The sequence below is a fragment of the Oreochromis niloticus genome, linkage group LG22 (genome assembly GCF_001858045.2).
Source record: "Oreochromis niloticus isolate F11D_XX linkage group LG22, O_niloticus_UMD_NMBU, whole genome shotgun sequence".
NCBI classification, from domain to species: domain Eukaryota; kingdom Metazoa; phylum Chordata; class Actinopteri; order Cichliformes; family Cichlidae; genus Oreochromis; species Oreochromis niloticus.
The window spans coordinates 13,387,665-13,406,674 of record NC_031985.2 but is presented as its reverse complement, the minus strand read 5'-3'; the positions used below and the strand labels follow the sequence as shown (position 1 = coordinate 13,406,674).

At 40.9% G+C, this 19,010-nt stretch overlaps 1 protein-coding gene and 1 long non-coding RNA gene across 7 annotated transcripts in view; one reads left to right on the top strand and one right to left on the bottom strand.

The window, feature by feature from the left end:
- The window catches only part of LOC102075754 (uncharacterized), a 103,715-nt gene that overhangs the window by 20,320 nt on the left and 64,385 nt on the right, over positions 1-19,010 (bottom strand). Inside the window, exon 3 of one of the 6 annotated variants that reach the window (XR_003216063.1) lies at positions 619-709. The exons of the other annotated variants lie outside the window; for them this stretch is intronic. This is a non-coding gene — a long non-coding RNA (uncharacterized LOC102075754). The remainder of the gene's footprint in view (positions 1-618; positions 710-19,010) is intronic. 6 annotated transcript variants of the gene reach the window in all.
- Positions 1,411-4,999, top strand: edn1 (endothelin 1). The gene is made up of 5 exons (XM_003447188.5): positions 1,411-1,689; positions 1,893-2,043; positions 2,340-2,489; positions 2,657-2,761; positions 3,959-4,999. Exons 1-5 carry the CDS (start codon positions 1,629-1,631, stop codon positions 4,095-4,097), a joined length of 606 nt encoding a protein of 201 aa, XP_003447236.1. The 5' UTR covers positions 1,411-1,628; the 3' UTR covers positions 4,098-4,999.

The window sequence follows — 19,010 nt, the reverse complement described above, 5'->3', positions numbered from 1 at the left end:
TCATGCTGCTCTGTTTTTCACAGGTTTAGTCACTGAGTGGGTGTATTTAATTTTTACACTAATAACAATAAAGTATAATATTTTTGGTTCTTTTCTTGCGCTTTAATTTGGGGGTTTTTTCACCAATGTGTAGATCACAGGCCAAATTTAAGAAACTACAATTTTAAAGAAAAGTTGAGATTATCATCTAAATTCTGGTGCTTTTTTTTTTTAGCGTTTATTGGGGAGGTACAGTAAAAAGAGAGCTGGAGACTAAACCAACACTCACTGCTTTAAAGCTTTTGTGCCATTATGGTTGGCACTGCTGTCTGGGCACTACTACTTTTTGCAAAGGCCAATTTTCACTTGACTGCAGTCACAATACAGCTCATTCGTTATAAATAGAATGCAAAATTATGCCCGTTATACTTTTACTTGACAGTGTTTTTGCCAGCTGTTATTTCTAAAGCTCCAAAACCATATAGTTTCTCTCCATCACCTGAATTAGGTCAAGTTTCTTTCAGAAGGGATATCTCTGATCCTGCTGAAGGCACATACCTTACATACCTACACATATATTTCATGATGGTTTCTAATTAGTTTCTACCTTCCTTTAGGTCATGGGTGATCTGCAGGTACCTGTTGTCAGCTTCACACAAGAAAATGAACCGCTCCTTTTCCCCTTCACAACGTTTGCCTCCTTGTCACCATCAGTTGTGACCATTGATGCCTACAAATAAGATAAAGTTAAAAAAGTTCATTCATCCTCTCATTAAAAAGGGGCATAAGGCACTTTTAAATTCCGCTCGTCACTTTTTGTGCAGATAATGCACAAAATGGTATATTTAGTACGGTATACCAAGTCACGTGTATGGGAACCACTGCCTTACTTATTATTGTTTATCAAAAGTTCCATTATGTATTTAATTGTTGAGTAAATTAAACCTGGCTGTTAACATGTTTTTATTATAATCCTGGGGACATTTTTTCCAGAAAAGGCTAAGGCATCTTTATTGAGGTTTATTTTTTTATGCAGGAAAACCTGAGTAATTTTCAGAAAGAACTCATGATGATACATTTTAAGTTAAGCATCAACATTTATTGTAGTTCTGTGTGCTTCATACAGCTATATTTCTGCTAAATAGCCCCAAGTCCCCTCTAACGCTGATGTATTAAACGTCTAGTGAATATTGGCAAAAGCAGAAATGCTGTCACTAGACTGCCACCTGCTGTCTAATCAGAGCACCACTAGATGAGTAAGGCTCAGGTCGTATTTACTCGCCTGGAGTCTCCCCCCACACTCCCCACACCCCCAAACTTGGAACCAAAGCATCTCAAACTCCTCAACTTGGCCTGCACGGCCCCTTATCAGGGACCAACTGCTAACAAACATCATTGTCTGGGTACAAGCCAAAGGACAAAACTGTACAGCGCTGCAGGGGGAGGAGGGGAGGTGGGAAGCACTTGTACTATAAAGTCAAAGGGCTGCACATGTGGGCCCAGACTGACAACAGACACTGTAGACCGACGCTTCTGCGCTCCTGCGCGAATCTTCGAGGACTCTCGCTGAAACGCTCTGAGGGATACACGCTCGTTTTCTCACCTCTGAGGGATTATTCATTTTCTTCAGCACTACTTTACTGCAAACTATGGATATATACGTTTGGATTTCCGTGTTATCAGTGATGTACTCCTGGATTTCCTCCACAGGTAACTTTTGCGAAATTTTTCCAACCACGTATAAACTTAATTTTACGTAAATTCCATAAACACCGAGCAAACCACTCACCATGCTGAGTGAAAGCAAATCAAATCCAAAACATCCACAGCCTGCAGTTATGCAGCTTAGTCTCAACTTCTCTTTAGTTTAATAGCTTGTAGATTGTGTTTTGATAACGACGTTGTAATTACAGTCCTGTCGGCCCCCGCCGGAGACGCGCTCACTGCCTCCACCGTCAACCAGGGGCGCCATGTGCGGACCAAACGCTGTTCCTGCGCATCGTTCCAGGACAAGGAGTGCGTCTATTTCTGCCACCTGGACATCATATGGGTCAACACACCTGAGTAAGTATTTTTAATTGTGGTTAGTGGTCTCCAGCAGCGCGTAAACATGTGTAAAGAGAAAGTAAACAGCTTAGATTGATGTTTGACGAACTTTTGCGGTGGTTTGGGAGTAAATTAAGCGTTTTTACTCTCTTTAAGCAATCTCAGATTATTTGTATTTTTGCACGTGAAAGCGAAACAACAAAATTGAATCGCATTCAACAGTCTTCTGATATGTTTTCAAGCATGTTTTTTTTTCCAGTTTTTGACTCTTTGTTTTAGTTTTAAGATTCTAACTGTGTCTCTGTCGCATCCAGGCGCGTGGTCTCGTACGGACTGGGCAACGCTCCGCGGAGGCGGCGCGCGCTCGCGGACTCCAGCGCACCCAGGAGCGTACCTCGCTGCCAGTGTGTCCGTGAAAACGACAACACCTGCCTGAACTTCTGCCGGCCTGAAAACCGCCTCAGGTGCGCTTCACACAGCCAAATCATATTTACTGACAGTGACACCAAAAGACGCTCCCAGTCTGTCGTTCTGCATTGTCTCCATCACATGTGGCGACAGGTTTTGTGTAGAAAATGAATAACTGAAATGTGATCCTGTTCTCATCGCGTGTTTCTGCTCCCGCTCTCAGGTATGAGACAACGGCCGACGTGGTGATTCGCTCCCCCGGGGGCGACGACGGTGCTGGGGCGCAGCGCAAACAAAAGCTGGCAGCAGACACGGACAGGATTAAGAGGTAAAACAACACGCTTGCATTAAAGAGGGATAAATACCGCAGTATTTGCAAAATAATGTGGCAATTACAACCAGGGACATTAAAAGGATTTTTTTTTTTTGATTGGGAGGGACTGGAAGGACAAAGAACAAGGCAAAAGAAATCAAAATATTTGATTTGAAATCTATAGAGGGCATTGTTCTCATGCTCCCATGTGGCCCTGTGCCATAACACAGGACAAAGTGGCACAGTGGAAACAAGCATTTGGTCTCTTTACTTAAGAAAAAGCCACAATCTTACTTAATATTCTCAAGGTTTTAGCATCAAAATATACTCAAAGTAAAGTACTTCCTACACGGCATCATATACATGATACTGTGGGTAATAATTCTTGTTTTTTTACTTTAATCCTGCAGCTGGTGATGATTTTAAATCATTTAAATACTTCTGGGTAGTTTAATTTATAATAACAGCAACATTTCGTCTTCACCATTAAAATTAAAGCTTTGAAATAAATGACTAAATAGAGTAAATAGTACTATATTTGTATCAGAAATGTAGTGGAGTAGAAGTAAAAAGCTGTAGATACATAATTAAAAGTACCCTAAAATTCTTGTCCAATTCTAGTCCAAGAGCACTTTTGATGCTGGTGGGGCAGCAGGGGGGCCATGCACCACCCCGTGGCCACCCTCTATACTCGCCCCTGTTTACAACCTCACAGCAACACGGAGGTCCCTTTGTAGCGTGAAATATGTCAGCTCTTGTGAGCGTAAAACCCCGTGAGCCTGCAGGATAAAAACAGCCAGCACGTGTTTCAGAGGCAGAAATTTAGAGATTAACCCCCAAGCGAGGAATTCCTTAAAACTTATGATGACTGAGCTGCGTTATAAATTCCATAAAACTCCTAGGATCGTGTGGAATTCACCTCGAGTAAGCTCTGCCACTTTACGTCGCTTAACTGTGGGAGCCCTGTGGGTAAAGGAGCCGCGTTCATGTGCTGTCATGTCTCAAAGTTTGCGGCGCCACATGTCTGTACTTTCTCACTTATTAATAATTGGAATCATAAAACTCCAAACATCCATCTTCTCGAACCACTCAGGAGTAACAAGTTTGTTTTGAATGTGTGTGACTGACTGCTCCAATTCACACACCCGCTTTTTACATAATCTGCAAAGTCACCGGTTTGCATGTCTAATGGCTTTATGTCTTTATCTACAGGTTGAAGAACAGCAGTGATAAACGGGCACCGCCTCCAGCGCTCAGGGCTGCACTGAAAACCCACCTGCTCTTGGAGAAGTGGAGGGTGAGACAGCACCACAGGGCGAGAGCATGGGAGGGCGAGAGCGTGGCCTCCTAAAGAAGACCGCTTTCCTCTGCACTTTGTCATACAGAGGCAGGAAGGGGCTTTAAACCTTCTCTAAAGCCAGCGGGGACTTCTGTGCAGCAGCGCCCCTCAGGAAGGAAGTGGGTAGCCCGCATAAGGCCGGCTATAACCGACTCCATGTCGGTTTCATGGGTGCAGCAGAGCAGAGAGCACAGACAGCTCGACCGGGCTGCACTTCTTCAGACGCCAGAATGGCGTTAGAGACATTACAAGGAGTTCAGGTGAAAGGAGACAAGCTGAACAAGAGAACTTGGCCCCAATCTGCAAAAATCAAGGACACTCATTGATCTTTTCAGATGTCACGGTCAGACTCACGCTTACGGACTTTACAAAGAACAAAACAAAAAAAAAAAAAAAAAACAGACACCAAATAACATTTCATAAACCTGATATTACCAGAGAGGAATGTACTCAAATCTTTCTGACAGAATAAAAAAAAAATCTCTGCTGTATATTCTGAAAATGCCATAGTTTCTTTTTTCTAGCGCACAACTGCAATAACAGATCATCTGTCAGTAAAAGGGATTATGTGCCTTGTATCGTGGCTTTGCTCGAGACATGTTTTCACTGACTGAAACTGTATTTACATAACAGGGTGTCTCCTGTGTGTCAGCTGCTGGGAGCCTTTTTTTGTATTCCAGATGTTATCACAGATTTCTTGCCATTCATTCATCATAATTTATGTTTTCAGTAACTTTGTTGCTTACATGTGCTGCTCTCTATTTATTTATTATCATTTTTACACATTGTAATTTGATGGCCATATTGGTCTATCCTTTGTTTGTTTGGTTTGTCATTTCTGCGAAATGATTGGTCGCTAATGTGCCGAATTCTGGCCAAACTTTAATAAATTTGATACGTTTATTTAAAAGCGACGGATCGGCTCCTTCATTCTTTTTGTCACGTCAACGGTTCATTTTCAACTGAAGAAAGAATGAATGTGGATTAAAGTTTCTGAACTGGGACTAAAGCTGCATGTGTTCAGTATGCAGGGCTTTAAGTTGGTAAATAAAAAAAGGGAAAGTCAGAAAGCAAAGTGTGAGTAACAAGATAAAGACAGACAAACTGAGAGGTAACAAGAAAGTGCAGATGTGGAATACAACAAGGCAAAGAGCAGTCAAACGCAGCTAAACATGCCCTTTCATCTCAGTGACAAACCTGTGTGTACACTGCAATTTCTAAACGAGCTGAAAGTGGACATTGGGTTTCTTCCAGCAGCTCGCACATCCAGCACACGGCTTATTTTCAACCCTGTAAGAGCTCTCTCTTTTTTTTTTAAATAGCACTTATGTATCCACCTCAATGTTTCCACGTTTTACCGCCAAGTGACTCAGCAAAGAACAGCGCGTGTCACTCTTATGTAGCTCTCATTCCAACCTGCCACGGCCTCCCGGCTCACCTTTAATGATCATTACATATACAGGTCATTACGTACGCTTGCTGTCTCCTCGTCGACCTTTACCACTCCTCCTCCTCCAGGGGCCTCTGTTCTCCTCTCAGGAGCTTCCGTGCATATCTTTTAATTTAATCTTGGCTCGTGAGTCAACTTCGTTTTATTTCAGTAAATCATTCATCCAGCTATTATCACTGCTGCGAAAGAAACCCTAGAGCCATGGAAATGTCAGCTTTGAAGGAATTAAGAGAAATTAAGTGTATGAACTTCTGGGCTAGTACTGATACTGACATGAGACTGATATCTAAGATTTTAAAGTTTTAGAGTTTTTAAGCTCTTCATTACAGTAATTTTAAACATTTAGCATCACCAAAATTGACTTGACACAAATAATAAGTATCTGCGACAGAGTGGGGATGCAGATAGTCAGATGTATTGGTGCATTGTTTAAAATTAAAATTGATCTCAAATGCTTAGAAGACAAATGTGGACTGTGGACTGTAACCTTCATCATCAGCTGGGATTCTCCCTCAGGTTGGAAGAGCACAAGCCAGCTGCAGCTGCATGGTTCAACTAAGTGTTTAAATAGAGGTCATAAAGAAAGCTGATTGAAAACGAAAGCGTTGAAAATATATTACTCTAGCATCCATCTGTTTTCTTAAGTGCTTATCCACTTCAGCACTGGACGGGCACTGGACTCTCCCCCAGCTGTCATAGGGTAAAAAGAAGGGTACACCCTGCACAGGCTGCTAGTCTATTGCAGGGCTAACACAGGAAATAACCTAACATCCATGTCTTCAGACTGTGGCAGGAAAAATTCAGCTGAAAAAGACCTGTTACCACTGATTTTTAAGCCCAGCTCCTGTATAATTTTGAATACCTCGGCTGTTTATCCCCATTTCCCTTAATCAAAAACGGGTTCTTGACAGCCATCTTTACCCCTCAGTGAACATCTAAAGGGCCAGACACATCGCTCAGGTCCCCTGTCAGGTCTTTTCGGGATTTGCATGATTTGATCTTTATTTGATGTAAATAGTTTTTTAGGTCTGTCCTCTTTTCGATCTCTACTAATCCAGTTTCCTCAAATTTTTTAAAGACACACTGCACACCATGCAGATATATGCATATACGTGTTTGGAATCACCTTTTTGGTACATAACAACAGGTTGCTAGTAAACAAAGCACTTAAAGATACAATTTAAAATTGTTTCTTTCTTTGTTGTCTGTTACATTTAGACACAACACTGCTTCATCCCTTGTCTGTAGACTCCTTGGAAGGAAAGTATAAAGAAATGACGGGGAGCTCAAGACTTTTGCACAGCATTGTATAAAGTCTTTAGGGCTAAAAACATCCAGGAAAAATAATACTAATTGACAAAAAGCAACATTTCAGCCCATCATTATTCACTTTCACGACATGTCAAAGTGACTTGATGATAAAATGTAGATTCATTAATATCCTAAACTTATAGTTTAAAAAACTTACCTGATTTTTTCCACATTTTGTCGATTACCTCTGGAGTTACCCTGTAACCTGACGCCATATATGCATACGCATGCATTAAACTCAGTAACGAGGCAAAACTTTGCTTCGTGTCTAGTGTGAACACACTATAAGCTTCACAGTAATACTGGACAGGACCCACAAAAACAGATAAACCTACAGTTATATCATACATTAAAGCTCTCCAAGCACTTATTCTTGCAAAGCAGAGATTAAAACGGCGTGAATCTGCTGGATTAATCTGTCAGACACGTCCCTCCTCTTTAATGAACGAGATACAAGTTGTTCTTGGTTCGGCTCAAACACTGGCATGCCCAGATTGTTCCGCCATCACTCATCAGAGAGCTGCTTGAACTAGCAGCAAAAAAACAATCCAATGCAAATTGGGTGAGAAGTCTTATCTATCCAGCCCATTTAGCAAACAAATCCACTGTGGTTTCTGTGCCTCGGGCGTGCTGTAAGAAACACTGCTGTGTCCTCCCGCGCTCAGAGTCCAATCATAACAATGCTGAAGTCACATTTTCCACACAGACCTAATGTTTGTTTGCAAAACAATTTGGAGGCATGTCTGCTGCAGGAGACAGTCAGGACCAAAGATTCAGACAATAATGAGAAAGTTTAGATGACACGCAAAAAAGCTGGATTTAATCCCAGGTGCAGTGGTCAGCGCAGCCAAACAAAAATCCTGTTAATGGAAGCAGAAGCAGAGATATGTCTCTGTGAAATAAAAGTACTAATGTGCAGACAAACTGGGCTCACATCTCTGACTCTACAGGCCCCAGTTAGCAGGAAGCAACAATATATGCAAAAAAAACAACAAATGAAAGAGCACAGCAGCACAGCTTAGGTTTAAAAAGCTCAATTTGAAGAAACCACAAGACTTCTGGAACAATGTTTTAGACAGACGAGACAAAAGCCGAGATCTTTGGCCATAATGCACAGCAGCATCACAGTTGGAGAAAACCAAACACAGCAAATCAGCAAGCACATCATAAATTAAGCACGGTGGTGGAGGTGTGATGATTTGGGCTCATTTTGCAGCCACCAAGAACTCGTCTGTATACCAAAGCACTCAAGTCACAGCAGCAAATCTACAACAAAATGTTTGAAAAAGAAGGTGTTGCAATCGCCCTGCCAAAGTCCAGACATCGCCTCGACTGAAATGCTGTGGGAGGACCTGACGAGAGCTGTGGATATGTGATTACCTGAAATAACGATGTAAAGAAGACTGGGCCAAAATTCCTCCACAATAATGTGACAAACTGATAAAGTCATAAAGAAAACAATTTGTTCAAGTCATTGCTGCTAAAAGTGGTTCCACTAGCTACTGAATCCCGGGATGTACTTAGTTTTTCACACACTGCATTTTTGCTTAGCTTTGGGTAAATAAATACTGACACACTGTCATATTTCATGTATTGTTGTTCATCTGAGGCAGTATTTACCTAATCTTAAGACCTGCTAAGGACTAGATCATTTTTTATTATGTCCTAACACTTTCATTTTACCACGACTGAACTTATTTTACCTTTGAGCTAAAAGTTTATTTTGAAAGAGAGATGTGGACAAACTAGCTGAAAAAACTCTCAGCATATTAAAAATGGAACAAATAAAATGAAACTCTACATATATACACACAGCTCCAACAAAAAGCACACGCTGTAACAACCGCAGGCCTCTTTTACCACAGTCTTTAAATTCAACAATAAGCGTGTTTAACTTTAGATTAAGTTAAGATCTCATGCGGTGAGGTGAGCAATATCTGAATGCTTCTTCCACAGGTGAAAATGAACAATAACAGCAATCCATTAAGGCATTCTTCTACATGCTCAGTCAGGTTAACGAATGTAATCCATGACATAAAGGTGATGCACAACATCAGTATTGGGTGGTGGCAGAAGGATTTGGATTTTGTAGTTGCGTAAAAGTGGCTACATCATAGCTCAGAAGGAAAATAACTGGAATTAAAATGTATTTAATCGTCTTTAAGTATTGGTATGTATGTGGTCGTCATTAAAACATAAACTTAAATTATTATTACATTAATGCTGCGGTTGGTAAAAATGGAGAAATGCAGATTTAGTAAGCTCACCGTATGTTTTGATGGTAAGATAATGCTATGGAAAAATCAAGTGCTAAAGTACTGACAATATAAATATTAACAGACTTCTGCTAAAAATGTTATATCACTTTGGCTCTTTTACAACAGTGACTGTACAGTTTGTTGTCAGATTACTTTTATCAGCGTGATTGTTGCATGTTTACTTTTATGACTCTGTTCTTATCTCCTCAGCCTTTAAATGCCCTCGATTTTACACCATGAGTCAGTTGTGGCTTTATTAAGCTTTCAGGCCTGCAGGATAATTGCTAAAAGGAGATGCCTCACTGTACCTGCACACTGAACAGGTTAACAGCATGCCAACGTTCAGGGGGGACCGAACACAATGGCACTGAGTCTGTGCTACGCAGCTCTGTGCAGAGAACTCCCCTGAGACATTAGCTTTTGGCATAACTCATTAGTCTATTGAATAGAGCGAGCACAACATAATAGCCCATTACACATGAAGGAATCTCCTCGACTCGACAGGAATTCTTGAGCGCGGGAGCCGAACAATAGGAGCCTGCGCGAGGAACGTCTGGGCAGGGCATGGTGGCCTCTGCTTCTGACGTGTGACCAACGCTTGGCTCTCCCTCCACACGCCCTGTTTTTCCAACCAACACTCCCAGGTGTGCGAAAGCATCACGAAACTCGGCTGCGGCCCCACCAGAGCGGATTAATTACCCTGGCTGCCTGAGCCAAACTCAGTGTTTGGCTGAGAAGGTTATCAGGAGTGGGCCGCTGGATGATGGAGCAAATGAAACCAGTGTGGGAGGTTGAGGCTGAGGATTCAGGGTTGGGTTTGTAGTGGAAGATGTTGGCCTGTGAGGGTGAGACTGGAAACTGGCACGCTTGAGTGAGTCTCGATTTGTCATCACATCTTGGCGAGGAGGCCTGACACACTTGGGCTGATTATTGGCATCTCTCAGCACTCCTGTAATCCCACTCTTAGTCCTGCCTGACCCTGCCTCCCTGCCTGGCAGGAGCACGACAAACACCGAGGAGCATTAGAGGAATATCCCTGAGATATTCTGAAAAATGCTCTGCTGCTGACAAGTGTGTTTGTGGGGATGAGATGAGTCTGCACTTATGCTGCTGCTCTTCCATCATGGCTTTATTTAACCGTGCTGCGCCTGTCTCAGTGTCACACACACATTTGAGGAGGAATGCTCAGAACGCAAAGAATTATACACAAACTTTCAGAAACCAGCCGTGGTGTGAACTCCGGTGTATAAAATTAAATCAGTCAAAGTCAGTCGGCGATGAAAAACAGATTCTCCATCAGAGTCTAAATATATACAGATAACATAACATGTACGCCCATACGCCACAACATTAAAACCAGCCACAGCTGTTGGGGTAAAGCAGGAGGGCTGAGACAGCGATGAAGAGCAGACAAGCCAGGTGAATATTTTTGTGATAAAACGATGAAGCAAACTAAAAACATTGCTGATCACAGGTACGCCTTTACTGTTTGGTACTGAATGATCTGTGTGCCATACCACTGTTTAACTATTAAAGGAAATTAAACTCTTAAAACAAAGAGATTAAACATATTAAAGTTTATGAACATTAACATCTGCTAATGGCAAAAATAATGTAACTTTACATGTTTCATTACAGTGAGTTGTTGGTGTCACATGGTTACATGTGTATTTCTGTTATGAATAAATATACTGAGCTTAACTTCTATTGTAAATTCCTTGGTTAGTTTATGTTGTGATGCTCTGCTATTTTCCCTTCAGTGCAATGCATGATGGTGTGCAATGCTTGGGTAGTGACCATTGGTTATATAACACTTTTCATGAGTTGTGGGAATCTTACCTATAGTAATACTGCACACACTACACATAGACTACAAACTGACTCCACAGTGAGCAGTGATTGATTTCAGACACAGAGTCCAAGTATAATCGGACACAAAATCCTCCCCCAACCCACTTTCACTGTGTTTGTCTCACTTGTTGTGGACCGAGTACGACACATCTAATATTTAATCTGTGCCAATGGGAGCTTTCGATGTCTCGGCTACGGGAAGCACCAGCACGACGCTGGAGACGCACTGTTTGCTTGCCAACACACGAGGCTTTATTGTATTATTGTACACAGTTTGACTGATCACTGTTGTACTGGACAGCTCCAGTCACTCTACCGCCAAGCTCAGTCTTCTTTCTCCACACACAGTCCTGTCTCAGCGCGTTACTGTGGAAAATATATGAGACCTGATTAGCTTATCCCTGCCAGCTGTGCCAGCACTGCCCCCTGAACTTGCTGCACCACCCCCTCCCCTGCAGCGGAGCCACAAACCACACCCCGTCACCACAGTGTGACAGGAAGGAAAGTTCACACAGGACTTTCTCAGCAAAACAACAAAGTAAATAAATGAAAACTACTTCATGATTTAGCTACTGTTGTTATCATTAATGCTATGTTTAAACTCTATAACAAAGAAATTGTATTTCTACCAGTGACCCTTACTTATGCTGTTATAGGCTTATGCTCCTAAGGGGGCTGCCACTCCCTAAGTCTGGTTCTGCTGGAGGTTTCTTCCTGTTAAAAAGGAGTTTTTCCTTCCCACTCTCACCAAGCTTTTACTCACGGGGGGGTCATCTGATTCGTTTCTAGAGTCTTTACCGTACAGTAGAAAAGGCTTTGAAGTGACCTTTGCTATATTAAAAATAATGTAATTCACCTGAATTAATAACAAAACCGTTGAAGAGCGACTTCACACATGAGCTACACTCATGTGAAGAGGGAGGGTGTAACAGCTGGACTGAATCAAGGCCAAATGTAATAAACCCAGTTAGTCTACTTATTAAAATCATTAAATAATTATCTAATCATTAAAATATTTTCTGTTGGCGCAACCAAACTTATAAAACCGATCAGTGTTTTCTCTGCCAGCAAAGGTCCTCTCTATTAGAAGCTGGAAGGGTGCCAACAGAAAAAATACGATCGATCAATAAAATAGTTCTTTCACCCTTACAGGAAGTCTCCCTGTGAGTAATGACAACGACCTTTAATCCATTAGATAAAGTGAATAATATTAATCATCTCCTTATAATTCAGTGTTCTGCTAAATGGCTTTGAGTCTCAAGCCAAACTTGACAGTTTTTTGTTTTTTTAAAAGATGTTTTCATTTGAATGTGCTTTTAAATGTTTCTTTTAGTTCATTTTTGCCTGTTTCGGTTTAGTTTTTATTGTTTAAAAAGGTTTAGTTTCAGGATTAACCTTTATCGTTGTGGATTATAGATGGATGTGTTTGTCAGGAGAATTTAAGAAACTCAGATTTGTATTTTTAGATCTGGGTTGGGTTTTTTTTTTGGCATTTTTATAAAATACTGTTTAAATTTGTCTTCACTTTTCTACTCTGTCCACTACAGTTTCACTTAACCAAAATGTTTTTCATAAGCAGTTTCAGTTTCAGGGAAACACAACACAAAACCTGCTCAGGAATGACTCGAGCAAAAACAAAGAAAACTCCTCAGTACCCAATCTGAGCCCCACCCGTTGACCAACGGGCCCAAACGATACGGTGCGAAACACTACAAAACATCCTCAGCAGAGGAGTTTCCACGCAGAGGTGCTTTAATGCTGCATCTGATTGGTCGCTTCATGCATACAAAGTTAAAAACATCTTAAAATTTCATGCATACAAAGTTAAAAACATCATAAAATCTTTATTTATGTGGGAGTTGAAGTAACTGTTTGCATTTTTCTGTTTGCGTGGCTAACAGCTGTTAGTCTGAGAGCATTCCTGATCCAGTAATTCACCCACCCAACATTCATCATCCTGGCTGACAAGACTCCGCCTGAGGGCGAGCTACTGTAGAAGAATGGCTTAACGTCAATTAAAGCTTAAATACAGAAACATTTTCAGTTATTTTTAGTTTAGCAGCACCATCGCTTTGGGCATGGCAGTGTCAGTCACTAAGACCACCATTTTCATGACTCAGGTATGTCGACAACAACAAGACGGATTGGCATGAATGTTTTTACTTCACTACCCAATAGGACAAATTCCAGTGACTGCTGTGTTCCTCTCATGTTTCACGAGTCAAGGTTTTTACCAGATAAATTAAGAATTTTACCATCTTCTCAATGAAATGTTGGTGCATTCATGGTATCCAGAAGATACATCCCACCGACACTAGTGATCTCTTGGGTTTACATCAGCACCACCAGATAACAGACTCATGCTTACTGAAACATCTATTGGCAAATCATTGCCTTAAAATGTTGTTCAAATATTCACAATCCCCTAAATATGAATTGTAAATAGGGAGCACCGTATTTACACCAAACCATAGCTATGATAACACGAAACCATGGGAAGTCTATGGGAGAGTTTGACAGTGATGGAAGCTTTTAAAACCTTTATTTTGGGGAAAAGTCATCACACTGTTATTATCATACTTGAGTGGTGAGTCTAAACAAGCACTTTTATGTCCATGTGACATCTGAAATTAAAGTTAATCTGGATAATGCTTCAAAATAACTGCCCAAACAAGTTTCTGAAGGTGTTTTCAAGAGCCTTTGCTTCTAGAAGGGCTTGGATTGAATATCGAGTTTATCACTGGACTAATGACATTCTCCTCAGCCTTACTTGCACTTTACTTTCTGCCAAATGTTAGCATGCTATACTAATAGACAGTGTTAAGGATGGACTGATGTTGGATTCCTTCAGTCATCATCAGTCTGAGGTGGGAGGACAGTCTCTCCTGAGCTGAGCATGTTCCAGTTGCAAAGTTCTTAAGCAAGGAAAAACAGGATTGGGTTGGTTTCTTAGCAAGGTCGAGACGTAGAGACACACACAGTGCTTGTTGTTTTTGCTTAAAAACACTACATGTAACATGTTCGCCAACAGAGGCTGGTCAGTGCTCTACGTGTGGCTTGATTAGCCACTCATGAATACACAACAGTGGCATCACAATAGTTTTACAGTGTTATTAATGTTTATGTGTACTGCCGCGATCAGAGATAGTTATGTGGGGGGTTGCAGCTGTTCCAACCTTCAAAGTCTGAAGTCAGGCTTAATGGAGAGTTGGAGTTGAGAATTCTCACTGGGAACTCAATAATTCCAACTCCACCACACCACAACATTATTCACTGGCTAGTGAGGTCCTGTTAAAAAGCTTCAGGATGAGCATGTTTGTCACTGGGATCTTGGTGTTTAGAATCTAGATTTAAAGAGGGAGTAATACTGCATGCTCATTGGCTAACTCGCTAACTGACAAGTCGTTAGTCACTGAGTATGCCCTGGCTAATCTTCCTTTTTTGACTCGAATAAAGATAATTTATAAGATTAATTTCATTTCTTTTTCAGTACTGCTGAAAAAGCAGTGTCCATTTTGCCCGTACTGGTTTAAAACCATGCAAATTTCTCCATTGCTTTCACTTGTAACATGCCAAGAGCATCTCTTGTAATATCAATGTTATGATTTTCCTATTAAATGAAGTATTTTTCCTGCAAAGCATCAGCAGCTCTTAGACGAACAAGCTGATGTAAAAATATTCTTTGCATTCATTTCATTTAGAATTAAACAGATTCAGGTTTATCTTATACTACAAAAAAAAAAAAAAAAAAAAAAAAAGTGCAGCTGACTGACTCGAGAATTTTAACCCATATTCCTCTCACTGCTATAAATGCCAGCAGCAAAGTGCTGACACACTGGCCCCTGGATAAACCTCACATTATCAGCGAAAAACACTCCACTGAGCCGACTCTGCAAACAGACAGATTAAGATTTGATTTCAGTTACGAGGGATAACTTGAAAGAGAAACGCATGAAGAAATGAGGACATTCATTTACAGTATCAGTCCTGGTAAAATGTTATTAATAGCATCTGCTGTTTGTTTTGCTCTCTTTTGTCGGCGTGTTTGCTTACATTGCTAGGCAGGTGGAGATGAAACTCTTATTGTGTCGTTTTCTTTTTTCCTCTCCGTCCGCCTCTCTCAACACATGATGAAAATCCCTCGTGAAGGACGCACAAGGTAAACGTTGATAGATGGGAATGGTGTGTACAAAGCAGCGAAGACTTTGCTTTTGTGTGGAAACCACTTTGAGAGAGACATTTCATCAACAATTAATGCCATTACCTCTGTTTTCATTTGTTAATACATTTAAAGTATCAAAGCCTTCAACATACTTCAGAATAAAAGCCTTTAAAACACAAACAGCCTTTTTTCATGTTAAAAGATTTTCATTTGGATTTACTGCATGAACACTTTTCTAACACATTATGACAGCAATCAAACATTACTGTAAATTTTGCAAAGCACCGTGCAGAAAATACCTGCAGAATAAAACACATTCGGGGCTAAAACTTGAGCAGAAATGCAATCAAAACAAGTAGCTTCTAGTTGTGAGTATGTGCTATAAATAGCTTTTTTTTTTTTCAACCATTATTAATGCCCTACGACTGGTGTTTGAACTTAGCTTTGGCTATATACACATTTAAAGTCTATATCGAGCATGACCTCTGCATAAAAGCTTTCCAGTACTTCAAAATGTCAGTAACTTGGTTCGATGTTTAAATGCCTTAAAAGCACAACAGCAGGTAAAAGTGAAACTGAAACAACTTTAGAAATACTTTAGAAGCTGCACATCATATTTTGTTATTTGGACTATTCTCTGGACAATAATACAAGTTATATCAGGATCCTAAAGGAGTGTAGGGGGGCTGGGGGTCGAGGTGCTGCACGAGCCATATGTGTGAATGTAATGATTGAGTGATCAAGTTGTTAATTGCATAAAAAGGACAAAAAATGAGGTCAGTGTGTGAAGAGGTAATTCCTTTGAACCAAAAGCTCAGGATTCAGACTGCTATTAAAGTTGTTTCAGGTAGTGATTTTCTGACTCTTTGCCCTGTGTGAGGATATCCCACAGTGTGTAAACACAGAAGCTCCACCCACCTGCTGATCAAACCCTCTGTTTGTGAGAAGCAGCCAGTCAGAAAACAGCTGGTTTTAAACGAGTGTTAAAGGTGGAAGAATTTACACTGCTTGCTTCAGATCGTGGAGTAACTAAGGGTTTGCACCAGGGGCCAGTTTAAGGATTATTTTGATGTGTGCATCATGCAAAGCTATTCTAGTAGGGTCCAGGAATATATATGGAGCTGAAAATAAGAATAGTTTAAAAGCAGCATTTAAAAGCACTGTAAAGCTAAAGCTTGGCGACAGTGAACTGAGGGTGGCATCTTGAAACCACAACCTTTTGTTTTCACACTCTGAATGTAACAGATCAGACACAATGTGTTAATTAGTGAGCTTCAGAGATGCTGGTAGGCAAGTGTTGTTAACATTGGACAGGACCAGACTAGATGTTTCCCTCCGTTTACATTCTCCAGCCCAAGAAAAAGTCAGCGTTTCCTGGCTTCAGCATGCATTTCTAGTAGGAGTTCTAAAATAATAATACATCCTAATTTTAGCTTCACGTGTAAAGCATAGACACAACATTGATATTTATCTTTTCATCTCAGCTTAGGTAAATAAGTAAACGGCTCAAAATATTCTGCTTTCGCCCCCACCTTTTTTAACTTTAAACAGAGCCAGACCACCTTTTTTCCTCTTGTTTACAGTCTCCATGCAAAACGTGGACCAACGAGTCCTGACTGATCATAAACACACCAAACCCACTCATTTGAGGTGAGTGACCTGAGCGAGGGCTGAGAGCCTCGCTGCCATCCAGCTGCCAGCGTCAGCTAACCTGCGCTCTGACAAGAGCACCAAGAGTCTGGGTTGCTGTTTTGGCAGGACGGCCGCCAAGTAATAAACATCTGGTTTGGACTCATTGTGTCCAGTCTTTTTATATACTCCATCATCATCCTCCTTAGCTTAGCCTTTCATTGTATAAGTGATGCCAAGATGATTGTTCATGTTGGAACTTGTCAACAAAAAAAGTTTGTGGCTGAATCTGACAGAAATCTCAGCCATAACAATAACACATGCTGCTGCCCATTATCTTTCAACTCTGCACTTGAATTAGCAATATCTAGGCATGCAGATTTACAACCTCATAAATTATGATGAATATTTGTGCAATGCACTGGCTCCTAAAAATATTTTAAAAAGCAAGCAATCAAGATCTAATCGTGTGCCAGGGAGTGGCAGGTAATTTCGAGCCAATCAGTTCAGATAACAACCTCGTGGTTTTGCTTTTGTTATTCCATCCGAGGTTTGCTGCAATGATTGAAGCGGAATTAATAAAACAAATCAGCAGATTGCTGCACCCTTCATCAGAAATCTGGCTCTCTGATGCATCGGATCGATACAGTTCAGCTGAAGTTCAGAGATTTAATCCCATTGTGAGGCGGCAAATAAGGGAGTTACAACAATACGGGAAGAGCCCCAGAATGCACTTTCTAAATACGGGATCTTGCAGGAATGAGGAGACTACCGACATGTGTGCACTGGTACAACATGGATGCAACCCAGGATGTAAACATCCAAGTTCTTTGAAGTGAACAGGCCAACAGGTCGGTGCAAAGTGCATTCACAAGTATCGGTCGAGGCAGCCAGCGGTGATGAGGGAACTGCTGTCTTTCAACGTTTTGAAATCTGATTGCGCTCAGTGCAATCAGCAAGATATCGTCGATCCTACGATGAGCAAAACATATGATATGAGAATTCAGCCACTTAAATGTAAGTATTGTCACAAAAAGATCTCTCTGTGTGTGCAAATTTGCCAAAAGATGAAAGCGTTCTGCTCCTGATAAAATACAACGGGAACTGCTAATTTAGAAGAGGATGATTGGCGATACATAGTAAAAGTTTATCATGTCAACTGATTTTAGGTAAAACAGTCGAAACATCAACACTTACATGTCCAGACTTAACCAAAGACCGAAGGAAAAAAAACTGGCAGATACTAATCAGATCAATTTACAGGCAAAAAAAAATGTTTTGTAGCATAAATTGGATTTGTGTTGACTGTATTCTGTATTCACTTTCACAAACCTTCACACAAAACAATTCAGTTCAGATATTTAATTCAAAATGCTTGATTTTCTCTATTCTTTAATATAAGTCCATCCATCCATTTTCTTCAGGTTCATGGGAGGCTGTGGCTTATCACAACTGGAAGATGGTGCGGGGTGGGGTAGTCAGGATATCAGTTTATCGCGGAGCTAGCACAGAGAGACAGACAACCTTTCGCACTCACATTCACGCCTACGGTCAATTTACAATCTCCAGTTCATCTAACACCATGCCTTGTACTGTGGGAAGGAGCTGGAGTATACAGAGAAAACCTACGCAGAAACGAGAACATGCAAACTCAACATAGAGCGGGCTCAGCGAGCTCTTCTTGCTGTGAGGTGACTGTGCTGATTGGTTGCTCTGGGGCAGCAACTTCCCAACTTGTGTAAATCTACAGTTCTCCTGAGATCTTCACCGATTTCCTTGGACTTTTCCTTTGGTCAATCCAATGAGTCCTGTCACTAAAATCCTCTTTTTGCTGCCACGATCACTAATGAGAAGTTAACAGTCCAGTGAAAACATGTTGTGGAACCTTCAAACCCACTTATTAAAAGATTCAAGTCAGTACATATATAGATATATAAATATAAATCAAGAAACAGTAAAGCTCAGAATTACCATGACATTCATGCCCCTGATGAGTGCATGCAAACTTCTGACCACAGCTGCAGCTGGCTAACTTAAGTTACTGAGTCTTGCTCACTGGTAAGATCTCACCTCTGCAATCCAAAATGAATTACTGCTCTTAAAGGCTGCACATATTGTAATTATGGATGCTTAGTTAATATTAAAGGAAATTATCTGCTGGGCTCAGGTGTTCTAAACATCCCTGATAACCCAAAAGATTACTGTAAACTTTAACCATCCTTTTGGCTCTGTTATGAAAGTGTGTCCTGTCTTTTTTTTCTCTC